Raw genomic sequence first — 26,669 nt, 5'->3', positions numbered from 1 at the left:
CTTCTGTTTCATGTTAGTCAAATAGTGTAGCTCATTTTGCTAAAACGATGCATATTTGCTAAAAAAAGTATCTATATTTTGCCCCATTTAGCAGAGTTTACTGCCAAGGGTACCTGCACACCAGCTTAAGTCAGAATTAGTCAGTTTTTTTTTTTTTTTTCTTCTTTTGATGAGTGACAACAGAATCCTAAACAGATGATGAAACAAAATATGAACACAGCAAGACAGGCTAGTTTGCCTTCATGCAAGCACAGTGCCTCGGCCAACCAAATGAGGTTCTATTCTTTATCACTTGTCATATTTGGTGGGAATAGTAAAGTAAATGAAAATAAGGCAATCTCTCTTGCAGCCGACAGCTGCAAACAAAATTCATATACCTCAATGAACGACCTGGAAATAAAATTGGGTGGTGGCCAAGTGGTTTAAGGTGTAGAATTTCAAACTTACAGACTGTAGTTTTGGTTTAAGTCCTCCTGGTGTATATTTTTATCCTTATAACTATATTTACATTGTTTTTTTTTTGTATTTTTGAGGCACAACTACTTAATTTATACGCTAATTCACCTTTAGAAGCGTTTTAATTACACTCCATGCCTTTCTAGTGCTCGTAATTGATTCTTGGTGAAAGCGGTCTTAAATTTTTCTTTTCTTGCTGTCGCTGCTGCTTGCTTTCTCACCTTTAGAACGCTGACAACTCGACACAAAAGTAATGAAAAATGTGTTTAAAATGTCATGAAGATCAGCATTTCCAAGCTGTACCCCTGCTTCATGCCCCGACCATGCCACCATACCATAGCTGAGTGCAGTGACAAATGGTCCCAGGTTTGTCACCCAACCGTTTTTTGGGCTTACGGTGTGGCGCAACTCATGAAGCACCTATGCTTCGCGATGGAGCCAGTGAGCGAGGTGTGACACACTAGAGCTGTGCAAGCCACAGCTTTACTGCCTGCAAAGCGTGGGAAGATCCCTCTCCCTTTGCAGAGCTGGCATTAGCTCACCGAGAAGCTACTGCAAGCACTAGAAAGCCACAGAGTGTGAATAAAAGCGCTTCTGAAAATGAATTAGTGTGCAAATTATGCATCTATATGTTAAAACTTAAAAAAAGTATATATGTATATATATATATCTATTTAAATACTAAAAAAGGCAAAAAAGAAAAAAAAATGTTTCCAGGTGGGTTTGCCCCCAGAGCTCCACGGCCCTTGAATTCAGTTCCCTAAAGCCCGCTTCAGACGGAACAATTTCGCCCAGCAACTTCATGTCGCAACACCAGCAACACGGGCCGCCCGCGTTCACATGCAGCAAACAAATTGCTACGACTTGCCATCATCATCATGAAATTTTATTTTTCTTACAGTATTTAGACACACAGTTATATCCTAAAAACATGTTTTTATATCTTTAAATTTGGCTGAGAATACTTACTCGTCTTTTTGAAACAGTTTATTTTCAAAAATGATCCATTTCAAACCAGAACTAAGTCCTCAGTTCTCATCATCACGACCACAGGGGTGTCACGTGAAAATATTGCATTCCTGATTGGCTGGTGCCGCTTCAAACATCTCCGAGTAGTCAGAGTTGCTCGTCCGCTTCGAGCCGGACCCAATCTCAGCAATTCGTGTCGATGTAGGGAAAACTAGGGAACAACCCGCCAGCAGCCCCAAAATTGCTGGAAAGGTTGCCCCGTCTGAAGCGATCCTATACTCTGTTTCATACATAGAGTGCAACACAGTCAAAGCTAGCGCACCGGTTTGCATTGCTGACCGTGCCTACGTTCGCCCCATAAGATAGAGCGTCCCCTGCAGAAAAATTTTAAAAAGTCGGAAAATGTGCCTCCTCGGGGCTAGTAACTGATATTGGCGTTATGATTTCAACGGAGCACAAATGTTTTTCAAGAAAAAGGAAAAGATAATGTAAACCACCTTAAATTGTTTTCGTGTTCATCCGTGTGGCAGCCGCTGGTTTTGAGAAGATGGCGTCTTACGCAGCAAGCTCAAGTACCTTTCCTGCTCGGATGTTTTCGAAGATTCGTTGTGCGAAAATCTTGAAAGAGTGCAAGCAGATGATCGCCAATGTGTACGGGAGTGTAAGAACACATTCCCCGGAGAATTCGGTCGTGAAGTCCTGGAGACGGCCAGTAACAACACTAGAGTGTGCCCTGTACTGTCGCGAAGTGCAAGGCACAGTGCCTATCTGGCAAGGTGGCGTCCCCGAAGCAAAGACCTCGCAGCAAGAAAGTTTCGAGCACGGGGACCGTCAAGCATGACGAGTTCACACAGAACGCCATTCGCCTGAAGGTGCATTGCAAGTGCTCCGAGAGGGAGATTCCTACCCTTGACAGCTATTTCAAAATAAACTGTACAGGCCACAACTATTGTCGTTAATGTTTTATTATAAATTTTGGGACAAGGCCGCTATCAGGGCGATTCCTCATTCCACGCTGCACGAAAGAAAAATATAACTCTGTGCTGGAGGCAAATAACACTTGCAAAGCGGCAGACCAGATGGTAGAAATCTGGCCTCTCGGCGACTTATAAATAAAAATCAAGAAGGAGGAACTGAAATATGCACTTCGTCAATGCGCACAATCTTGCTAAAAAAGAATGTCTAAAAAAGAAAAAAAGAAAAAAATCTTTGCGCGTAAAATGGGTTTGAACCACGGCCACCGAGACGTCAATATCGCCAGAGCAGCGCCTTCTACCACTCGTCCACGGAACGCGCGGAGTAACACTTTTTCTATTTTTTCATGCGCACCACTTTAGTACCTTTGACAGCGTTGCACGCTGAGTATGAAACAGAGTATAAGACACCCTATTGTCTGGTACAGAGACCATTTATGAACGCTTGGGTGTTTAAACGATGTACGACACATTTTACAAAAAGAAAAAAAAAAATTGGGTGTTTAAACGTTGTACTACCCTTTTTTCAATAGAAAAAAGCAACAATAAAAAAAATAACACATTTCAGAAGAAAAAGTTAAGGAGACGGAATGTACCATTATGTTCAGTGAAGTTTGGTGACAAGACTCGGGACTCGAGCAGGAATGCAGTCATCCTTGGTGTGACCCCATGAGACGGTCTTGCTGCCTTTACTGGGGTTTATCTAACTGAGGTACCTGTACGAAAAGTAGAACACATGTGCATAACACTCATTATTCACAAGAAAATTTGTCAATGTCCAAAATGACCCATGAAGAAAATTATGCGAGGAATTTTCAGGCTGCGTTGGCCGAGTCACCTCTCGTGGCCAATGTTTCATAGCAACTTTAATTGTTGTGAACAGTTATAGCGTATATTACGAACAAAGTGCAATTTGGTTTTGTAGGAAACTATAACACACAAAACGACACTTGTATACAGTATGTTGAGCTGCCTCTAAACAAACTCCAGGGTTTCATGGCGCCTCCTTCAGATACCTGATGTTGAACATAAAATATGTGCACCAAGGAGTGAGCAAACAGCGACTTCAGATTTGTCTCCAACACCAGCGACATGTCGACAAGGAGTGCAACGTGTAGAAGGTCGTCTAGAAGTGTGCCAAGATGAAAAAGCAAGATGTAACGATATCAGAATAAGATCACACCAACGAGGCACCAGTGTGGTGAGACAATCTACGATGTAGAGACAGTAATCGGGAGTCAACCGACGTACGGCCGCGATTTACTTTGCAACGACTAAAATGAAACATGGCAAAAAAAAAAAATGTTTGAAAATAAAAAAACGCGTTTTTCTTTTTTTTTTTCTTTTTTTTTTACTTTATTTGTTGAGCGCAGCCGGTAGCAGAGCAGTTGGGCGGCGTCACGAAAATCTGACAGACTCGCTAGCTTTTCTCAACTTCGTACGGCGCCAGTCGGCACCCCAGATGAGTGGTCGGCACTCTTAGTCTACCAGGGAAGAAAAAAGTACGAGCTCAGAGCCCAGCGTCTATCGCGACTTTCGTAAAGAGAAGCTCCGGTAACACTTCGGCGACTCGTGAGCGTTAAACAACGCCTCTTCGAACGACCCACGAATCCAACACGTCGAACGGTTTGCGCCGGTAAGCACGCTGGGAGCCAGGATCCGAAAGAGACGAGGCGCTGGTTTCTACGTCTATTTCGCACATGAGATAACAAGCCCAGTGATAGCTAGCCGAGTGTAAACACTGACTGACGTTACATCAGAGTACACGCAGTCGAAATGACGTCTGCAACAGAGCACAGCAAGACGCTTTCAGCAGGGGACGCATGCGTTCAAATAAGCTGCGATTTCAAAACATTCTGTCCTTCAGTGTTCACTTTGATCTGTGTATACCAAAGCACTCAATGCTGCAAGTAATAAAGTCGTCTATACGTACCTTTCGAAGCGATTGAAAGTGCGTTGGTTTCACTTGGAACCCACAAGCAAAGTGTGCGACGAACTTGACAAGCTGTTATCCGTCGGTTCCGCCGGGTTGGCGCGGTCGCGGTCGTTGCGCAATGGCGGCGCAATCTCGGCGGCTCGCTCAGCCGCTTGTCTGGCAGCGCATGCGCGCAGGCGCGCCGGCTCGCCTCCCTTCGGAGTTCGAACGTTCGAACTGCCTCCGAAGCTCGAGCGCTCGAGCTTTCGCGCGCGCGGGTTGACGATGGAAACTTTTCTCGTAAAACGAGTCTGTAACGTATCGTTTGATGGCGCAAATGCACGTATTTTTCCCGTCGTTTTTTACAGTGTGTGAATCTTGCGAAACGGGCGACGAAGAGTGGTGGGTGAAATGTGCTCGCGTGTGGTTGTGGATTTTGTGTACGACGTAGGATTACCCAGAAAGGTGGGTCAATATTGATAAATGTGCGGGTAAGAAGCACGTGACCTGTCAAGCCCATTAATCCTCATTATTTTATCGTGCGAACTGACATTGTCACGTATCGCGTTCGATTTGGGTTCCAACATCGGTAACCTAACTTTTGTTGCATTAAAACTGCAATAAACATTTGTTTGAAAACGACCACTCCAACGAGCACGTCGTTATTGGGCTTTCTCATTGAAAGGTAGGTCGCGGGTGTCCCAGCTAGTTATTCTGAATGGTTTGGTGGTTGTCTAGCATTTCAAGCGCTCGAGGCTGTGTGTACTGTGTGCGTACGTACTCTTGCGCTTTCGATCAATGTGAATGTGTTTGCAACGCGGAACGTTTGTGTTCTGTGCGTATCCCCCTCCAATATCGTTCTCTCTCGTATTGCCGTATGGTAACTCCTGCTGTTCTACAATATCATTCACGCGATGTCGTATTGTGGGCGTACCGATATCCACATAATGCTTCACGGGCGACCAATACTGTGTTACGTATCCTCTTAGTCCGCGGTATATGCCGACGTAATTCATGTTGGTAACTTGGAATTCGTTCTGAGATTTATCCACGCGATATTGTATTCTCCTTTGGGCCCGTGATCGACGACCGATATTTATATATCGTGTGGCCGCTCAGTATGTCCATGTCGGTCACCAATATGCACGCGGTGTCGTATTCTATTCCAATAACCGTAAGTTCTGTCGGGATATTGTGCTTCGATATCGTGTTGTATACCAATAACCGCAAGTTATATCGGGATATTGTGCTCCAATATCCTGTTGTATACCAATAACCACATACAATATCGGGATATTGTGCTCCGATATGAATTCCCATCGTGCGTATTGGGTTAATCGGATAACAATAAGTTTTTATTGGTTTCCATCAACTTCATTGGAATACAATATTTCCAATAAGCCGAGTTCATATTGGCCTTTTTCAATAGGGCTGCATCTCATGTCATAAAGATTGAAGCAGATTGGACGACATTTGCTGTCAGAAAATTTGTGCATCTCGTACAACCGCGGCGCAGCCTGCACTGTGTGAATATTTTGCTCGGTGCGGTCAGGAGTGTTTAGTTTTAGTTTCCACCGGTCATGAAACATCAAGGAGGCAGTGTTTGCATTCACAGAATTTTATTTAACATCCCGATCGTTTCGTATTTAAACCGCTTGTTATACACAAACCAAAATAAAAAAAAAAAATCTAAATTAAACATCGAAGTTACGAAACGAGGTTAAAAAGCGGCGGGAGCCAGATGCATGGTGAGACTGCAACCATACGAAGACGCGTTCGCACTGTAGTGGAGGCGTGGAAGCACAAAAAGCCCGTGTTACGTAATGTGTACGTACATACATATGTTACCTGCTGTCAAGGGATATCCAGCTCGCCTCTGTTGTGGAATGAATATTTTAAGTGAGGCACGTGCCAAAATGGCGTGCGAGAGCTCAGCACATCGCCGCCGGACGCGTCACGTCCGAAAAGATTAACTGTCAAGTCGAGTACACAGACGCTGAATAAGACATTTCTAGTGCCAAGTAGGACGAACCTTCTCAGGCATGGGACACAGTGAACACGTCAACACAACAGCGATAACAACATCAGAAGCTAAACCCCAGCGGTAAAATTCGGAACCACGAACGCGCGGTCCACTAAACGAAACATTTTTTTCCACCCGACAAAAAATCTCATCGACCAAGGCGACCTCCCAGGTAGATCTAACGAACATCTATCTCACTTCTAATGAATACTGGAACTCTAATATTGCCACTAGCTTCTCCATCTATGTCCTCAGAATAGAGAACGACAGAACGGCACGTTGTCATGTTTTATTACACTGTTGGTAGTGTGCACTTCAACAAACTCCTGAATTATCCACGTGTCTCTTCTTGCCTTCGTCGAAAATCCGCTTTACTGATTTGATGGCTGGTGAGATTTGCTCCTTGTCAGAGCCGTGTATCGTTGAAGGTTCCTTTCGTTCTTTGCAACCTTCTGGCTTATTTTTCGCTCCTGGTGTGATTCGTAGTGCTGCAGAGTTCCGGCTGAATGAGCGATCGAATGTACTTTCCGGACAAAGAACTTGGTTTACCGCAGACATAATAGATCCACCTTGCGGGATATCTCAGCAAGAAAGCGAGCTTGCATTCGCAGTTCAGCACGTTCCCTGAACATAAAAAGTGTTGATTATGAATTTTATGAATTCAGAAAAACGGGGACAAAGAAATGAAAGACGTTTACAAATCTCTAACGCGAGATTAGAGCGCAGCTCTTGAGGAAGAGGAAAGGAGGGTACGGAGGAGAGGGTATGCCCCTCTTCCTCCTCCGTACCCTTTATTGTTCCCCTTCATTTTCCCTCCTCTCGTCCTTCTCTGCTCCTCCTCCTCTCCTTTCCTCCTCGGCTAGTCCTCTTCCCCTTCCATCCTCCTCCCCTACTCTTCCTCCCCTTCTATCCTCCTCCTCTTTCTTCTACTCCTCTCTCCCCCTCCCCTCCACCTTCTTTCCTCCTTCTCCTTCGTACCCTCCGCTCCTCCTACGTACCCTCCCATCCTCCTTTTTAATACCCTCCCCTCCTCCTCCTCTATACCTTCCCCTCCTCCAACAGTTTCCCCGCTAAATTTAGCTCACAAATTGACGCCACGTGACCTCAACAGCAATTCGATTCCCCGCTGAATTTAGAGGGGAATTGAATTGCTGTTGAGGTCACGTGACGTCAATTTCGCCGCTAAATGTAGCGGAGAAACTGAATTTGTTCATAGGTGACGTGACACCAAGTCATGTGACGTCATTTTTTCCCCTAAATTTAGTGGGCAAACTAATTTGGTGTTGAGGTCACGTGAAGTCAATTTTCCCGTTACATTTAGCGCGGTTACGCCGACGGCGACGCCGCGAAACACGAAAACGGGCTCTAACCGCTTATTCACACTGGAAGCGGATCCGCGTTCGCAAAGCGGTTGCGAACGCGGTTGTATAAAGATCCAGTACAATTGCACGCGCACTCGATGACATCAAGTGCGCGTGCGATTGTACTGGATCTTTATACAACCCCGTTCGTAACCGCATTGCGAACGCGGATCCGCTTTCAGTGTGAATGAGCGGTTAGAGCTGCGCTCTAAAACGCAGGCATAAACGAAACAAAGTGAAAGGCACCGAGCCATGCGACGCCGTCCTACAACTGAAAGAGTAGCCACAATAGAGCAAAGGCTGGTTCACACGTTCGCGTTTAAGCGTAATCTAGTGCACTTCAACAACCATACCGGCGCCATCTATTGAGCAGCCTTTATACACTTCCGATCTACGTATATTTCCTTAATTCTTAATCATGTTTTGTTTTCACTGTGTATTTCACATACATATTTTACAATAACCTAAGTGGCCAGTCATCATAGTTAGTGCATAGGTTTGATCTCGTAAATATTGCAGAACCCTCGATCTAGTCATACTAAATTTCAGGGCTACTTTATACATGGAACCGGTTTGCCGTAAGCGATCACGAGTGGTTAAGACGCATTCGGTGACACTTTAACGCAAGCGTGTGAACCAGCCTTTATCTTTACCCGCATTGAACGACGCAGTGAAGTCTACGACTGTCAAGAAAAGTGCATGGCACATTCTTCACCATAAAAGCTGCAGTGACGTATCTTAAGTTATCGTAACTGATATCCAGCAGCCTTTATTTTCTTTGTTGCACCAGAACTAAACACCAAACCCTTGAATAAGATAATACACTGCTCAAATATCGTAAAACTCAACATCAATCTTCATTCACAGATCGAAGACGACAAAACCCCTCTAATATGGCGGCTTCGAGAGGCATGGTGATAGTGGCTTACATGCATTTTTCCTTTGGCGTATTCTATTTGCGATGCGTTCTCTACTATACGTTGGCGTGCTGCCAGAGATGGACGTGATCAGTATTTTGAATGTTTTGTGATAAATGTCACTTACCAATCATGTTTACAAAGGAGTCGTCTCTGTCAAGGGGTGCCAATGTCTCCTCGTGGAATGTAGATATTTGGTTGTAAGCGACGCTGAGGACCTTGAGCGCCGGCATGTCTTGAGTGAAGTCCTTCGGCAAAGACGTCAGTTGATTCTCTCTGAAGACCAACAACAATTAAAAATAAAACAATTGGAACTTATTTTGGCCTCAGATAGTTTCCTTTCGAAGCAATACCCTATACTCCTTTCGCCGAAATTTATCAAACAAACGTTTACTGATGTTAAATGGACCGACATTAGTATGAAAAGGGTAGGGGTAGAAATATACTAGAACGTTTACTAGTATTCAAAATGTGGTACTTGCCTTGTATTATAGCAAACATGAAGGGTCTTTCTTTTATATTGCTCACTTCTCTACAAGTTAAAAAATGCGTGAAATTTGTTTGTATGAACGGGCGCTTGTGCATTTCATAAAAACAAAATCTACCAAGTGTTTATACCTTCTTTAGAAACATGCTCTACGCAAAAAAATTGTCCTTCCTATGGTTTACTTCTCCAACCATAAACTTCTCCATACTCTTAAAACAAAACATAAAAAATAAGTTTTTGGAGTGATAACACTCTTACATTATCAGTCCCTAAAAACCGCCTCACTTCGTTTGTTGCTAACCTTATTTGGCTAACACCTTTATCCACTCTTAATAAACAGAGCACACTAATCTCATCCATCAATCTCGTTGGCTCACGGCATTACTTCAGGTTGGGTGAGTACTGGAAATTGAAACTGATAAAGTGGGTTCTACAATCTTTTATAACTAAAGCAATGCTGATAAAATTTATTAAAATATTACGATAAATGGTATATATATATATATATATATATATATATATATATATATAAACAAAGAACTAAAACATCGTTTTTTTTAATTTATAACTTGTTAAAAATTACTTGTTCCAAAGTTCCAAAATGTTGAAGGTAGAGAGCTTCCATATTCCCGCGTGTACGGAACTAAAGCTGAGAGACTTCGTAAAAAAAAGTGATAAGACGGAATTTTTTTCATGTTCAATAAAATAAAATCACGACCTTCTAACACTTTATATTTATTGTAAAAAAATTACGGAGAAATGATACCCGAGTGACTCTCGCTCCGTTCAAGCTTAAGGCAAGTTTCTGACAAAAAAGTTTCATACACGGAAAAATATTTTGTTCTAAACAAAAACACAGAAAAACTCAACGAAAAGGCGGACTCTGCACATTTTTCGGTAATACACGACAAGAAAAATGCTTCTACGAGCACTTTCTATGTCACTAACCCCGACAGGTTATGTATGAATTAAAGCTATAAAAACCCTATCTCAAATGGAAACTAAAGTTTTTAAAGATTTTTTTTACCACGCAATGTTTCAACCCACATTAACATGTGCACTACCCAAAGTTCTTCAGCTTTTAATTATATTATAGTTTTTATCTCAACAACTTTGTTCACGAAAAACCGTCAAAGGTAACAGAAATAAATACTCACGGCATGTCAAGAATAAGCAGTTTGGTGGCCGGTCTTGGAAACATCGACCTCAAAACTTTCTTCAGAGTTGTTTCCGCTATCTTAATCAACTCGATGTCGTACAGTTGAGAAATCCAGTCCTCGTCTACTCTTCCAATGCTAGCTCCTAATATTTGAATCTGCCTGATGCTAGTAGGGAGGTTATTGAAATCTCGTGTAAGGTTCACTTGTCCAATGGCGACGAGCTGAAGCGTCCTGAGTTCGGTTAGGTTCTGCAGCACAGACCAAGATTCTGGCAGGCTGCTCTGGTTGCTGAAAATCAGCTTACGGAGAGTCTCCCGGAGTTCATTGAGTGGCCCCGTTGCTGAGCCCGGATAAGTGAACGACTGAATGCGGGAGTTCCTGAACTCTAGCACAGAGATGTTGGCGTTCCGGAAGACCGTAGCTGGTAGGTGGTCCAGGTGACTGTCCTTCAAGATGAAGTGAGTTTCTTCGAGTATGTCGTCCCGCTGCACGTGCTGATGGAAATCATCGTCGCTGCGCAGACCTTCACAAATGTAGTACTTGTACGCGTAACCCGCTGCACTGCGACAAGAGGGAGGTGCGTGCGATAACGTAACTGAAACTACGGCGAGACACACCAGAATAAGGAAGTCGTGGATTTGTGGCATTCTTAACGCGTTTTGTCACACCTTCCCCAAGAAACTCAATGTACGGAGCCAGCGTCGTATATATACGCATATATTCATGGGTATTCTCGTTTACGACGCACATGTTGCAACATTTTCTTTCCCACTTTCTCGAAACGCGCCAGTCGAGAGTCTGACATAAATCTCTTTCCCAATCTTTTCTTTTTTTGCTTCGGTCGGTGTAACGGCGGCCTTCGACATAAAACACCCTAAAACCCGCATGTGCTCTGAAACGCGAGAATAAGTTATCTTCTGTGATTAATCGTCACAGATATCAGTTGAAATGTGCTATACACGGCTACCAGAGCATTCGTGGCGTTCTCTAGGCGGCAACATTCGTCTGTGGCCTTCAAGTTGATGTTGACGGGTATTTTGTTCTTGCATACCTATTTCGCAACGTGTAATATGTTGCACGCGTTCATTGTGTTACATTGCCCTCCCCCTACCCCCCCCCCCCCCCGTCTTTTTTTTTTTTCTTCTTCCCTGTTAACGAGTAAAACAAATGCGAATAAGAAACCTTTTTGTACAAAATGTAGTTTTAAATCTAGTCATGGTTTTGACTGCTGCTGCCTTTCGGAGAAAGTTATACTTTTCTTAAATACAGTATTCCATTCAACGCTATTCACCTAAGGTGCTTAATATACTTAATACATAATTATGTCAGTATTTTTTTTCTTTTGGCAATACTGAGCTGGAAGCGATAACGTAGAACAAACCATGTTAAAGCACTCCAAATTTTATCGCGGCATTATTGAAGCTTCCTAATAGAGTCTGTGGAGAGCCACATTAATAACCCCCCCCCCCCCCCCCCATTTTATTAGAGTATTTACTCAACTTCAAGATTTATGTCTGCAGCATACGCGGTGCAACGGTACATCTGACAACACTAACATGTGAGCATTCCACGCGAAATAGCAATTAGAACTTACATTGTCCAATTATTCTATTTTGTGGGCTCGTGTTGCAATGACGTTTGGCATTTGCCACGTTTAAACTCCCGCCGCGAAACGTGATATTCATTTATCATCTGTCCGAACCAGCTGCAATGTGCTGCCGCTGGCAGCGCGGTGGCAACTTTTCTCTGCGACCTTCAGTCTGGCGATTATTGCGAGCTTCTCTTGCCTTCTCATTTCAGAAGACACGAAACGTCCGTGCTTATCACTTGCCTTCCGTTAACAAACAAAGAAATTGAACAAAGTTATTTACAAAAAGCCATACTTTAAAAGCAAGTCGCTCTTCTGAACTAGAGCAGGGCCCATTTTGATTGAAGCAGCTTATTTTTTCTTGTCGGAAAGCGAAGTCTCATTTATTAATCACTATCCGCGATGAAGTCTCTCGGGCGAATCATCAGTTGTCTGACTTTTACTCTTATGGCGACTCGTTCCTTTTGCGATCCTTCTTGCTACACTTCTTTCGGTTCCACGTATAATTACTATGTTTGTAGTGGCTTCAGCAATACGACCGATCTCCGAACTCAAGTACCGCGCGTTCCACCACAGTCAAATACTTACTTTATTCTCAAAAACAGCAATCTAGACTACATTCCTGCCGAACTCTTCACTCACGCCGCTCCCGCCGTACTAGAATTCAGAAACGTCACAGTTCGTTCCTACAACCAGCCCGGATCGGTAATTAACCCCTTCTCAGGGTTAGAAGAATCCCTTCACTCCCTAGTTTTCTCGCATAACAGCTCTCTTCCCGAATCGTGGGCGATGTTCAGTCACCTGACCAAGTTGGAACAGCTCAAGTTTTTCAACGTGACTCAAGTTAACTTCACCAGAGACTTCAACTCCTTGCCTCAAGGGCTGAAGGAAGTGCACGTCCTTTCCACGGCCGTCGGGTACGTCGATGATGACTGGATGTCGTCGCTCCATAACCTCCAAACTATCGTCATCATGGTCACTGATCTGCGATCAATAACACGGCGGATGCTGCCCAAGCCTGCACCAAAGCTTCGCCTGCTGCAGCTCCGGTAAGTTATCACTTAATGCAAGAACGATATCCGAGTATTTTAGTACGGAGAATCCCTACCAAACGTGTAAATTGATTTTTTTTAATAGATTATACATCACCGAACGTTGCGTCTTCGTTGAAATGTAGGGCTAGCAGTCCGCACCAGGGGCAAACGACTGGCAACGTACCTACCATTATCTTATATGAAAGTTATAAACAGTTTTAGAAAATTTGTAATTGAAAAATTGTAGCCAACGAAGCACACGAATGCATTGGGTTCAATAGACCTAACTACCCAGAACGGGCCACATTGAAATACTCAGAAAATCACAGAACTTTTGAATAAGGTAACGGTTAGCTCTTAAACTTTGGCATCTGGTCCGAACCGCTAGCGCTACATTTGGGTCGGGACTGAGCGTTCGACAATGCGTGGTTTATTTTTGCGGTGAAACAAAACACTGTAAACTGGCTTCGGGGACGCGCTTTATAGCGTAAGGTCACGGTATGTAGATGCAAAGAAATGGCGGGTGAAGACTGCGTATGCGACCAACGTGAGATCAAGCTTACCTGTTGCGTGCGTCCCCTTATTCTAAAAAGATTGCGTGAGGCCCGTAAGGCGCTTTGCGCGCCTGACGTTCTCCTCTTGCGGCGCACCCGCGCATCACGATTGGCTACGGACCGCTCGGGCTTCTGGGAGAAGTTTCTTGCGTGCGACGCCCCTGCAGGACTTGGCCCATAGTCAAGACGTCACCAATATTGTTCTCTTTGCGGCAGAAATACATGGTTAAAACAGCACTCATGTACTTTCACACTTCTTTTATCTGCTCGAATGGAAATTAAACACCCGGTATATATATCTTAGGAGAGACTTGCTATATGTGTAAAACGGAAACAAAACATATATGGTACATCAAGGTCGTTTTTTTTTTCTTCTGGCAAATAATAGATGAGACTCACTCACGGTGTGCTAGGAAATGTTGAACACAATGGGACTGCGAGCCTCGGACGTAGCGGAACAAGAACAAAGGGTAAACACATTATTTACAGCCATAGTCGCTTGGGAACACAGTGCGTCATGCCGACCGCACGAGATGTGTACAACCATGCAGAAGGACAAGGGTCGTCCGGTTCTCTAACCTCCAAGTGTCTGTTTACAATCATTTAAACTTTTTAACATTACTTAAATGCTTACTACGTGCCATTCAATGTTTCCACAGAGATAACCAGCTCACGTCACTCCCTGTGGATTTGACGGAGGACCTCCCAGCACTGGAATTCCTCGACGTCAAGAGAAACAAAATCTCCAGCTTTAGAAAGGAAACGCTAAAACCTTTGGATCGAGACGGGACCTTTGTAGACCTAGAGGGTAAGCACCAGGTTTCCCTTTCGTCTTACGTGCGAAAAATGTCATCGCAAATGACGCGCTCGCTTAAACAGTGCACCGGATGCCTACACGTGTTGTATATTCAGAGGCATTAACATGTTCTTCACACTGATCACATAAATTAAATTATATGAGCCTCCCCCAGTTTATGGCATAAATTAAACCAATTCACCTATCCCTCGAAGAGGTTAAATGAGTTTCCAAAAAGAAAACAAAAAAACACGAAGCATGTTCTAATACTGAAGGTGGCGAAATTTTCAATGTTTTATCTGGTTTATTTATTACACCAGAACGCGTCCCGTGCCAGACAAAGCTTTTATTTCTTTACGCTATTTGGAATACTCCTGAGCAGTTAAGGCGTTAATGCCTTAGCGGTCTTCGGGTTTGAGGGTATCAAATGCACTTTTTTATATTTCGTAGCTAGCCCCAAAATATCAATTATCAAGGCGTTTTTTATTTGAATTTTAGTTTCGGTTAATGCAATCGTATTTTGATTGAATATCTATACGGTTCTTGTTAACTTCTGACCCCCCCCCCCCCTCAAAATATTAATCGACATTGCGGATTTTTATAATTTTTTTTTTGTTGGTCTTGCTTAAGTAAAGCACTAATTCCCGTTCTCATTATGTTTTAATATATCATACCTAAAATATTAGCACTTCTGTTTCGCGTCCAAGAAGGTTGTTCAGAAAACAGCAGAAAATTTTTTTTTTCAAAATAAACAAACGTAAAATTGATGCTTGGAAAATAGAACACAATTTGGTCTGCAAAATCAAATGAGACAATAGAGAAAAGAGAATTCGAATAGTTATTGTGCTAAGAAGAAGCCAGTATCGAGCTTAAACAAACAAATACGTTAGAGACAATCTTGTCTTAAAGATCATTAATTTTATTCTAGCTTATAACTTTTTTATTGTTTATTCGCAGAGTTTATTGCGAATGAAAATTTAATTAAAAAACTGACTTATTTTTCTTTTTTATGTTAGGATTTGAATGAATATACCATGAAGCTGAATGAATATACCCTAATCTACCATATTATACCATAATATACCATAAGCTGAAATGTACTTTTCTATTTTTGCAGGCAATCTCTTAGACTGTGATTGCAGCCAGAGCTTCCTTCTCCACACGCCCGACAGATGGCACTACCCCTTCTGCAAGGACGGTTCTCTGCATAGTCGGCGCTTTTTAAGGTTTCTTATCGGACCGGACTTGTGTGACGAAAACAGAGGGGAAATACACCAATAACACCTCAAGTTTTTTCATTGAATTTTTAAAAGATATATGCGGTTCTAAATTTTAGTTTTGCGAGCTCATCAAGAAAAATAAAAAATGACAAAACAGTAAAGCAAAGCGTTGGTAAGTGATTTAATATCAATTCATGCAAGAAAAAACGATGGGTCCTCGAAACATTTAGGAAAGATATATGTTGGTGGAAAATGTGTGATTATGAAAAAACTGCCAATTATATAACTACGGAATATTTTTTTCTTGAGTTTTTGGATTCAAAAGTGCAGACTTTCCATTTTTCCAATTTTTACAAGTGAAACATTTTGGAGTCTCGAAACTTTTAGATTTTTTTTTCCCAACAATCATAACTTTTTTTTTTACTGTTGTGAACCTTTGTATAGAAGGGTCAAAGTTTTCTAGAGATGTGTTTCCTTATTTCATTTTATGAAATAAAAATTCTTGTATCCAGCACCTTTGACAATAATAGGCCAAATTTGAATGAAGCTAGTTTCGATAAGCAATTATTTAATGCAAAAAACATATAAAATGAAAGTTTGTATAGGTGTTTTTTACAACTTATAATATGCTAATTTAAGTATAGCTTATAAAGAAGAAACAGCTGTGTAAACCTGAGAAGAAAAGTTAAAAGTACAAACTTCAACGTCATTTAAGAAAATGTGTAATTTTATTTGCACATCTATTTGGGGATTAAAATATATGGGCCTCTGCCAAATTGTTTGCGTAATTATATATATATATATATATATATATATATGTGTGTGTGTGTGTGTGTGTGTGTGTGTGTGGTGGTTTGAACGGGATCATAGTATTTATAATAATGTAAACGACTTCATTTTTGCGAATCGGTCTTATTTTCGAGAATCGAGTGTAGCTTCCGTAGCGTTCACATACTGCCCAAATTGTTTGCGGGACGCATTTTTCGCAACTTGTAGGCGATTCGCGAAATTCGCGAAAATTAGGTCCTCGCGAAAATTTAGTCGTTTACAGTATTTAGATTCATGTACCATTTAGTAAAAAATAAGAAATCTTAAGGTTTCTTATTTTCATGTTTTTCTTTTTTAACAAGCACAAAAATTAACTTCTAGGAACATTTGTGTCAGACAATGAAGTGGCGAGATAAATTAGTTTCAGGAACCCAGTGGACCGAGTGTGAAATTTTGCTTCTTTTGTGCGGTCGCATTTTTACGTATACTGGCGGGGCTGGTTCAAACCTTTTTTACTTTCTTTTTATTTGGGGCGCTAACAAAAAATACAGAAAGACAAGAGACATGCATACCATTACATAGCGTTTTTAGTTTTATAAGCTCACAGTAAGGCTTATTGTGATAAAGGAAAAAGAAAAAGTTATTTTATGTGAAGTTAACATTACTCTTGACAGTTCGCAATTTTTTATCACAACCCTGAAAGACCCGTTTCTAATTTGAGCCTTCATCCCCAAGTGTCAGAATTTAATCTGTTTCCCAGGACTTAAAGAATTCCATTCCTTTTGCATTGTGTCACGTTATTGCGCGAGGCATGCTGCTTCACTTTTGATGAGAACAATTCTAGGCACTTTCAGGTATTTACAGCTTTTAATTAAATTATATTCTTTACATCAACAAAGTTTTTTACGAAAAACCTTCAAAGGTAGCAGAAATAAATACTCACGGTATGTCAAGAACAAGCAGCCTGGAGATCGGTCTTGGAAACATCGACTTCGAAACTTTCTTCAGAGTTGTATTTACAAATCTCATGAGGATAAGAAATATAAAATGTCAGTATAGTATAGTTACAGCGTTTTTAGCCGTGTCATGCACAATCGCCATTAACTCTCGCAGCATAAAATCTACCTGCTTGACAGCGTTTTTGCACCTGGCGCTCACCATACAGTTATTTCAACCCTCCTGTGACCCGAGGATTGGATGTAATTAAATTTTGGAAACTCAAGAGAGAGGACAGAAATAGGGTCCCATTATGAATATTTACCGTTTTCACAAGCCACCGTCCTCACCAAAAAGTTGATGTAAGTCGCGCCTTTGTACAAGTCTTCCTGAGACACTTTTGCGGTCTGCCTGGCGAAACTGCGCCGGTAAGTCGTCATATCTGCATTTTGATCGGACATGCGGCAGCAAAAGCGTATTAATATTTTCGACAACCAATCGAAGAGGCAATATAACCACCGCGGTTTTGCGGTCCATACTTATAAAAAAAAAACGCATATAAATCACACAATTTTAACACCGACAAAATTTCTAGAAAAAAAAAACGGGGCTTATGGTGTTTATGTTGGCACTGTTCCCTTAGATATTTTTTAAGGTGGTCTACCATGGCCTTTGCAAAGGTAAAGGTGATCGCTAAACAAATTTAATTGGGCTTATTTCCGGGATGTTCAGTTCGATTCCTATTCATAAAACAAAACAATCTCCTTCCGGCACGTCTGGATCCTACCAGGTCGCTTGTTGCAGCTTTCGTTTCTTTCTTTTTTGTTTCTATCAAAATTTATGATTTCAAATGGGCCTTTATTTATTTATTTTTTAAAGCTGGCGTGTACCCCATTTCTATGCTGCTAAAGGCCCGTTTAAGTAAGGGACCTCTACGGTCGGCGGCGAACGAGTTCGCGATCATCCGCACGTGGTAGCGATCCCGTGCGCTCGCTATCGGAGCACGGGCTGATTCGCCGATTGGACCTAAGTTAAAGGTACCTTTAGAGGCTGACCGCTTAGATTAAGTTATAAAAGTAGTTTTGTATAGGTCGAAAACTTTCTTTCCTCGCTACGCCATCTAGCGGAATGAAGAAAATAAAGTTATTACCGTATTTCTCAGACCGGACCCGGTGAATAGTCCGCACGCCGTGCGTAGTCCACACTTGGTGTCTCATCCGAAAGTAAGAATGATCATACACAACACACCTTGACAAATGCCTGCTGTATTAGCTCACAAAGAACCTTGTATCGTATAGAAATCAACAGTAATATACTATGTTATCTACGAAATTATTCGCGTCTTAACACAGTGAACGATCTAGAAAAAGAAACAAATGTATAGTCCGCACGTGTAGAGGGTCCCGGTAAATTTTCAATTATGAAACACGTATAGTTCGCGGGTCCGGAAAATACGGTACTAGCTTTACAGGACCCCGAAACATGCTTTTACTTAGAATGTTTAGCATGAATGCCGAAAGCAACATTCCTACACAGGAAGAACACAGCACGAGCTGTGATATACAAAGAGTGGTGCACTGTCCGAATTGCAGCATGTTGAATATGGGGGAACTATGTTTAAGGTAGCGTTCAACGATTCCTTTCCCGTGAATATTGGAAAGAAACCTATCTTAAGAAGGTCCTTTTAGGCTGGCCGTCTTAATAGTGTATTAGCTCATTTTCATTAACTGGATGTGACGAGAGGTACGGAAATAAGTAAAACAATTGAATCCTCTCGTTTGAAATATTTATTGCTTCAAATGTTTAGACACCTTTCCACAAAAAAAAAAGAAAGAAAAAAGGTCTGGGACCTTTGTTTGTGTGTGGGTGCGTGCGTGCGTGCGTCTGCGCGTGTACATGTGCGTGTGTGTGTGGAAGGGGGTTGTTTGTTTGTATGTGCTTTTGTGGTGGGGGCTTGTTTTAGTTTTTAATTGTTGCTGTTTTTTGGCTTCTTATTTGGCCTGTGCACAGAAGATACAACATCACAATAACTGAGATATTACATGACATTGTTACCAAGTGTAGTGTTTTAAAATGATATTCTGAGCTCTTAATCGCAAATAAACCCACTGTCGCTGGCATATAAAATCTTGAGCAAAATATTCAACATTACCAATGTTGCAACTGCATTTATACTGTCTATCGAGTGAAACAATACCTTTACTTCTAGAAAGCTCTGACCAGTGGTGCGGAGAACGCAATAACTTTAGTCACTAAGATGGATTTATTTGTTGCTGTTTTGTTCGGAACGTAGCGAGAAAGACGATCTAGTTCGATATTTGTGGTCAGCTGCAGCTTGAGAAACGCCGAATGTGGCTTAGTGTGTCGACAATTCTTGCTTCGTGATTCGTTATCCAACTTTCTTATCGACTGACGCTTCAATTTATTGGGCTGCTAAGATAGGAGATGTTTCTGACTCGCCACGCCCTTCGTTTCTTTAGCTGTCAATGACTAAACAGATAGAAAGTCGCCTGGTTCTTGCGCAGGGGTTGCTGTGACGTCAGAACCACGCCGAGCTATGATTGACTTTGATTGAAAGGATAGTGGATAGACCTCAATGATAGATGCATCGAGGTCTACCCACTATTTTTTTTTTAAATCAGCCAATGAGAGCTCGCCGTTCTGACATCACCACAACCCCCGTGCAAGAAGCAGGCGGACTTGCGCTCCGCATAGTTAACTGAATAGGAGTGGCAGCAGGACAAAGATCGGGACGGTGCGTTACTTGCCGGATGTGATGCCTGTCTTGCGCTGTGGTTACGGCAGTGTAAGGACGTTCTTGGGACCCTTTTCTTTGCTTTCTAGATTTAGACCAATACAGTTTAATATAGCAGGGCGATACGTTGTTCATTTTCATCGTGATTTAAAAAAAAAAATAAGAACAAAAGATATGGTGTTAGTTTTCTGAAGGAAGATGTAAGCACTTTCATGTCCTATGTAATATTATAATGTGAAAAAATAAGAAGAGGGAGATCAATGTAGAGAAAGTAAGGTAGAGGTGCCAAGGCGTGGATAAAAAGCAAAGGACGGTGACGAACGGTCTTTTTTTATTGAATATTTTACATAGCAGAATTTGTAGTTAAGACACTCAAATACATTTCATCAAAGCGCTGTCCCCTGATGTACGTCTGCCTCCATAATATAAGATCGGAAACGTTATTGTTCCAAGAAACTTCTAAATTTTATTAATGCCTCCTACCTTTCTCTTTCTCCTATTATGTCACAAAAAAACTGAGCGTGTTCAGTTAACTACTCCACTGGAGCTGCACTCGAGGTCTTCTGGTCGCAAGGTGCGTAGCTCACGGTCCCTCAGCCATTCCGGGCTTCGGCACTGGCCATGAAGAGAAGTGCGCCCGTGGTGCAACACAGCTCGCATACGACAGTCGCAGTGCAGTGGATTTCCTGTCAGGGGAAGAACGACATTAGAGAGTTTTAATAGATCGCTCCGATACTTCGATACCCCGGATAACGATGCGACGTATGCCCAAAGGCAACGGCGGGGTGTCGGGTATCGTTACAGCAGTCGTCGGAACGATGTACTAATAGGGAGTTTCCGTAGATGGTTTTCGCCCTCCCGCAACGCTCTCTGCAACCCGCTACGATACCCGGAACTCTACGGTCAAGGCCATCGGCGCGCAGGCGCAGTAGCGGCTTCTTCTTTGAGGCGGGCTTAGCGGAGGGGGAAACGCGGTGCACGAAAACTTCCTAATACTTGCTATTTTTTATTTCGTCAACGAAGCACGGAATAATATATGTAGTATCTTTCACCAATAATGAAGAGCATGGAATTTTATTTTTTGGTGCCATCAAACCGTCATTTTTGTACATAGACGCCAGTGGGCTTGCCTACACGTGCAGCGATTTTACACGTGGTAAGCCGCCTAAATTACTTAAAGCCGAGATTGCTTTATGTGGCAGGGAAGAACCCGAATAAAACGAATCGTACCAAGGCTTTCAGAAACCCTAGATGATCTCTACATCCCGACAAGTAATCGCGTTGGCGTCTAAACGAACGCTGATAACAATTTCCAGCTCCTTCATTCGGTGAAGCTGACCCCTATCGCAGATATCCTGCAAAATCATGAGCCATTCTACTTCGTGAATGGAGATGACCAGCGAAGCTGTTTAGCGCACAACACAGACCGCAGAACCACCCCGAGGAGCCGTGGAAAACCAGACACGCGCGACGGGACCGCCACCCCGGAAGAGCGGAAGGAAAGGAAACTAGGCACGCAACCGCTTGGAACGACGATAAAGACAGGGCGGTGCGAGCGTAGACATGGCCGACGCGGGTCATAAAGCGGCAAATCTTTGAGAAACATTTATTATCTACCTGAGAGTCTACTGATCGTAAAAATTGTGCCTATTGATAACGAATATACTGAATCGACCTATTACTAAATTACCAAAGAATCAAGGAGAACGCTGGGAATGGTGTTCCATGCGCCGCACGTGCCGCCGTTTGCAGCAGCAACTGTTCTAAAGCAAAAGCCTAAAACAAATGGCATCTTGCACGCATTCTTTTGGTTATTTACTTCGAATATTTTCTACAAGAAACGCGTGCGCGTGCGGCTCATGCGGCGGTGCGAGCATAGAGTTTTTAGTCGCTGCACACGAGAAATCCAAGGAACCCCAACCACAAACAACTTCGCTGTATTGTACTGCAGATATGCAGGTATTGTACTGCAGATATTGTACTGCAGATATGCATTTCAACAAATTCGTTCATCAAATGGCCTAGCAGCGCAATTATCTTCGAAAGAGGGAAGGGGCCTCAAGGAAGATGCAAGTCAATATTCGGCGAGAAAGTTCGTCTGCCCCTCGCACAGGGGGTTCCGTGAAGTCAAAGCGCTGAGAGGCTCCGTCCTGGTCTGCAATACGTAACAATGGTTACGTTGTTTCGTCTGCTAACAACTACTGGACGAGCTACAAAGTACGAAGAACACACGTCCGAGACGTGCTTTGCTGCCTACCGAAGACTCTACTGGAGCGGAGCTTCATCGCACACGTGATCACGTGATCGCCCCTTCTCACACTTCGTGCCTCCTCCTCACATGCGAGGAGAAACTCCTCACTGTTTCTCGCCTCACGTCTCATTAAAAGAAGAGACGCGTTTTGGTTTCCTCGCTCGCCCTATAAGATATACATGGGGCTTTGGGCTTTTGCAGTTTATTTTTATGAGCCACCGGCCAAATAAATCACTACTAATTTCACTCAGCTAATCCCGTGTTTATTGCTATCTATTTCTATAGGCGCCCATTTTTTTCACCGATAGTAGAAAATATACTGACATACATTGATCGATATTTTTTGCGTGTGTTTGGTAAATATGTAACACTGGAAGACCTAGACAAAACCGATAGTGTCCCAGAGACAGCCTTGTCAAAGCGGCTCGAGAGGGTACCGTCCTGAGTTGCCCACGGATGGTAGTGGACTGAAAGTGAAGTCTCTTGGCGAAGCTTCGGCTGTCGTCCTAAAAGTTTCCGGAAAAAAATATTTTTAATAACCAAAAGGGAAAATTTGCGACGATTCGTGTGCCATCCATGGGCAGAACATGCCACTTCGCGTACCCCGAACGACAGTGGTATCGCAGTGGTTATGTGTGCTACTCAATTTTATGTATCTGAAAGTTACGCAAGTTAACTTAGACGTTTTATCTATGTTTACCAACGAAAATTTGATAACGTAAAAGGTTGCAATTTTTTATGTGCCCCATCGCTAACATAAAAACACATTTGAGGGATAAAGCGATACACCTGAATATCAAGGAGCCAGTTCATACTCAAAACGTTGTGAACGGAACATGCAAGAATTCAAGTTTCTATAATCGGGAACCGAAACACCGAAGGATTAAATTGACATCTCTCCCATATCGTAAACTAATCATAATATTCAGGTGTATGACTGAGCCTTCTGATCATCTGCTTTATCTTACACTTGGTTTCCAAAGTAATTGCAAGATTTAAAACTCAGCACCACCAAGTCACCACACACCCAGTCATGTTCAAAAAGAGAGCATTGCGCGAGTGTTAATTTTACGAATTTGGCGCACATGATCGTGCACGATTTCGCATATTCTGTAGTTTTGATAAATGCCCGTAATCGTTTTAGTTATAGGCTCACATATTACAAGTGGTAAATATATCACCGTCAAAATTAAGCTAGGGTACACTGAAACAGTATTTTGGTTATGATAAATATTTCTCTTAAATTAAAACTAAAGGAACAGGTTGAGAACGAGACAAAGCAGTCTTACCAGTGATGCGAACAATGACGTCAGCACCTCTCAAGGGCCAAAAGCTACCTCCATCCAACGTGGTTATTAGGTTGTCCACAAGGCTGACATATTTCAGCGAGGGCAGACAGTCACTGAAGCCGACTGGAAGTTGCGTCAAGGAACAATTCCTGCACATTTAAAACAAAAACAATAACTCTGCGTATTTTTTAATCAAAACCTTTTCCTGTGTTTCATTAGTTTCAGTCGCATTTCATTCGTGTATTCTGTACAGTGCTTCGAGTAGTTGTCACTTAAATTGTAATATAATAAAGAAATAATCCCGCGCTCAAATCAGACAATTTCGTATGATAGTTACTGAACACACTGGTTTCCTACATAATATTCTTACAACAAATGAATCCTAATATATTATTCTTGGCAATAAAGTTTAATGAAAGAACACCAGTTTAATCATCGTATACATTTTTACAAAAACCTTATTAGATTACAAATTTTAGTCGAGCTATTTTAAAGTTCTGATTTGATGTTCTCAAACCCCTCTTTAATCCGAGCAATTAATAAATAAATTATCCAACCTATTTAATCAAGGCAATTATTAAAATGTCGGTATTTACCCCATCTATAAGCTCATCATAATGAAATATTTATAATCAGGGGCTAGTAAGATGTTAGACACTTTAATATTTTAAAGTCAAGTTTTTTTTTTTTTTCAAACTGTTCTTTAAAAAAATGCTTCAAGAATAAATACCATCAAAGAAACAAAGGAAGCGAATTCGTCATGAAGTGTTCAGTCAGCGGGAGGTCAGTCCGCGTTCGAGGTAGAGCGGTAGTGGTTAACGTATTATATAAAGATCTCCAGTGCAGTACCACTGCTACCCTGGGGTCTTCAACGTGCATCACGCAGTAGTGAAGCACGGCCGCACGCTCGTGTGATGCCCACTCAAGTCCATGGGAGCAGGAGCGTGGATCAAGCCCAGGAACCTCGGGATCTGCAGCATGAACTTCTGCTCCTTGGACTCCAAGCTGCGATCCGCTAGGTTTCTGGGCCGCCAGCCCCCGTACCAAAAAAACCTAAACAATCTTTTTTCTTTTTTTTAATTCGAAAGCAAACTTTGTTTTGTAGAGCAAACCGGCGGTTATATGAATGTGGCCGGCGCTATCGTTGCCTGTCGCAGCAATAAGCGGCACCCAAATTCCCATTGGCTGAGAGAAACGGCACATAAATTCCGGTTGTAGCAGCGAAAAACTGCACCTAAATTCCACTGAGCGAAACGGGGCCTAGATTCCCATTTGCTGCGACGCGTCATGTGGCTCCTTAGCAACGGCGTCATCGGTGCTAAGGCGCCAGCAGAACTGCTGGCGGCGCAGCGGGAGGAGGGGGGGGGGGGAGTGGGTATGTGCTGGCTTGACGTTAGACCTATTGTTACGCTTTTAGATCTACCATCGTCAACCGGTACGCGCAACTGTTTGACGTGAGGGGGCGAGGCGGGTATGCGCTGGCCTGACCTTAGGCCTAACGTTACGCTTTAAGGTCTAACGTCGTCAACCGGTAACCGCAACTATAGCGACGATGATGATGAGGGGACACGGTGATTTCAGCGCGCGCCGCGCCAAGCTTCGCACTCCCGCCGCTGCCTCATCCAGCGGTGCATTATTCGCCAGCAAGCCAGGGACGCCTTTGCATTCACTACTCATAAGAGCTACTTAGGTGTCCTCAGAAATTTTTTTCTAAAAAAAATAAAACATTCGAAAAAAATATTTTTGCAGAATAACGTTATCGACCGCGACTGACGTCAGTATATAAGTATAAAAAAGCACTTAGTGGTCTAATTCACTAAAATTGATACCTAACTTTTAAACTATTCTTTTTAGCTGGCATATATTAATTGGGAAATTGCAGCCCGTCACTTATATAGGCGAGATGAATTGTTACATTTCAGAGAAATATTTTGAATTCTTACTTATAACGTAGAAAAGTTTGGTTTGCGGCAGTGCGAAAACTACTCATACCGCAAACAGCTCAAAATGTCCGATGAACACCGCTCCCAAAGTCGGACCAGTGTGTCACACTGCTCAATCTGCTGGGGCAGTATTATCGGGGAATTTCAAGATGTTCGAGTATGAGTATGTAAGCACATTCTCAAATTTTGCATACAGAGCAAACAATGAACCACCTCACGACTGAACGACACTGTTTTGGGGACAAATCATTAGAACAGTAAGATCATCCACACTGTACAAAAACATTTCAGACCTGCAGAAAAAAAAAAAAAATGAGGACCTGAAACGCAACTTACTCCAAAAGCAAGGCTTCCAGTTTAGTGGCTGGGTTGGGAAGCATAGTCCTCAGGAATGACGAGACGTTCGAGTTCCTAATCACAATAGCCTCAAGGTTGGGCAAAGAGGACAACCAGTGGTCGTCCACATCTTGTATAGTCGAGCCGACAACGTCCACTTGAACCACGCTCTTGGGTAAGTCGTTGAAACTTGACGAAAGACTCAACCGGTTGATCTCAAACAAGACAACCTGTCTCAGTTTCTCCATCCGCTTCGAGAATGTCCACGCTCGCGGAACACTGCTGTTTCGACTAAACACGATCTTTTCGAGGCTAGCTTCCAGCCCCACGAACGAATCTCCGTCCGCGTCGAAAGTTAGTGAGTTGTTCACTCGCACGTTCTCAAGCTCCAAAGCCGAAGCCCGAATGCCGGTGAAGGCCCTAGGTGGAATAGAGTCCAGTTGGCTGTTCGTCAAAATGAATCGAACGTTAGACCTCACCGAAGCTCGATCCACGAACTCGTCGAAGTTCGCGGAGTTCTTGAAACCGGAGCATGTGTACGACGGGTATCTGACACCGCCAGAACTGAAACACGATGGTATTGCGTACACGAGGTGCACAGGCAACGTCAGGAAGAATAAGCTACCGAAGTAGGAGAACTCGCGCGGTAGCATACTGATGCAGGCATTCGGGACGCGTGGCGCGTTAGCATGCGCCCCAAAGAGCTTTAAGGAATCAGTGAAGAAAAACCCGCCGAAGATAATTTCGGCTAAGATAACCCTGTAAGGCGACACGGCTTGTCTGACGTCTGCTCTATCACGCAGCAAAGATTAAAAACGCAAGCTCGAAGGTCAGTGCTGCTGCACAATGTCTGCATCCGGCTACCGGCCAGCAATAATTTACCAAACGTGGGCAACATATTGTTACACACTGACAGCACTGTCTCTTCAGTATAAGT

At 42.7% G+C, this 26,669-nt stretch overlaps 3 protein-coding genes across 3 annotated transcripts; 1 reads left to right on the top strand and 2 right to left on the bottom strand.

Annotated features, from left to right (window-relative positions):
* Positions 1-6,610: 6,610 nt before the first annotated feature.
* Positions 6,611-11,023, bottom strand: LOC8052432 (leucine-rich repeat and fibronectin type-III domain-containing protein 4). The gene is made up of 3 exons (XM_002434591.5): positions 10,260-11,023; positions 8,743-8,891; positions 6,611-6,961 (listed from the first exon to the last, which is right to left on the bottom strand). The coding sequence occupies exons 1-3, from the start codon at positions 10,907-10,909 to the stop codon at positions 6,795-6,797; spliced, it is 966 nt and encodes a 321-aa protein (XP_002434636.3). The 5' UTR covers positions 10,910-11,023; the 3' UTR covers positions 6,611-6,794.
* A 1,202-nt stretch (positions 11,024-12,225) lies between these two features.
* LOC8052433 (protein artichoke) lies at positions 12,226-15,515 on the top strand. Its single transcript, XM_002434590.5, has 3 exons — positions 12,226-12,899; positions 14,098-14,246; positions 15,352-15,515. Exons 1-3 carry the CDS (start codon positions 12,253-12,255, stop codon positions 15,513-15,515), a joined length of 960 nt encoding a protein of 319 aa, XP_002434635.3. The 5' UTR covers positions 12,226-12,252.
* Positions 15,516-20,417: 4,902 nt separating this feature from the next.
* LOC8052434 (phospholipase A2 inhibitor beta) lies at positions 20,418-26,419 on the bottom strand. The gene is made up of 3 exons (XM_002434589.5): positions 25,733-26,419; positions 23,454-23,602; positions 20,418-20,599 (listed from the first exon to the last, which is right to left on the bottom strand). The coding sequence occupies exons 1-3, from the start codon at positions 26,383-26,385 to the stop codon at positions 20,439-20,441; spliced, it is 963 nt and encodes a 320-aa protein (XP_002434634.3). The 5' UTR covers positions 26,386-26,419; the 3' UTR covers positions 20,418-20,438.
* Positions 26,420-26,669: the final 250 nt, after the last annotated feature.

This window comes from Ixodes scapularis, unplaced genomic scaffold (genome assembly GCF_016920785.2).
Source record: "Ixodes scapularis isolate PalLabHiFi unplaced genomic scaffold, ASM1692078v2 PGA_scaffold0__279_contigs__length_252992795, whole genome shotgun sequence".
Lineage (NCBI taxonomy): Eukaryota > Metazoa > Arthropoda > Arachnida > Ixodida > Ixodidae > Ixodes > Ixodes scapularis.
The sequence above is the reverse complement of the archived record's forward strand: the minus strand, read 5'-3'. Positions and strand labels throughout refer to the sequence as shown.

Coding starts and splice junctions, on each gene's coding strand:
- LOC8052432 (XM_002434591.5), bottom strand. CDS start 10,909: ATGCCACAAATCCACGACTTCCTTATTCTGGTGTGTCTCGCCGTAGTT. Junction 8,892..10,259: donor CTGCTTATTCTTGACATGCC/GTGAGTATTTAT, acceptor GTTGGTCTTCAG/AGAGAATCAACTGACGTCTT. Junction 6,962..8,742: donor CTCCTTTGTAAACATGATTG/GTAAGTGACATT, acceptor TTTTATGTTCAG/GGAACGTGCTGAACTGCGAA.
- LOC8052433 (XM_002434590.5), top strand. CDS start 12,253: ATGAAGTCTCTCGGGCGAATCATCAGTTGTCTGACTTTTACTCTTATG. Junction 12,900..14,097: donor CTTCGCCTGCTGCAGCTCCG/GTAAGTTATCAC, acceptor ATGTTTCCACAG/AGATAACCAGCTCACGTCAC. Junction 14,247..15,351: donor GACCTTTGTAGACCTAGAGG/GTAAGCACCAGG, acceptor CTATTTTTGCAG/GCAATCTCTTAGACTGTGAT.
- LOC8052434 (XM_002434589.5), bottom strand. CDS start 26,385: ATGCTACCGCGCGAGTTCTCCTACTTCGGTAGCTTATTCTTCCTGACG. Junction 23,603..25,732: donor CTGGAAGCCTTGCTTTTGGA/GTAAGTTGCGTT, acceptor TTAAATGTGCAG/GAATTGTTCCTTGACGCAAC. Junction 20,600..23,453: donor CGTCATTGTTCGCATCACTG/GTAAGACTGCTT, acceptor TTCCCCTGACAG/GAAATCCACTGCACTGCGAC.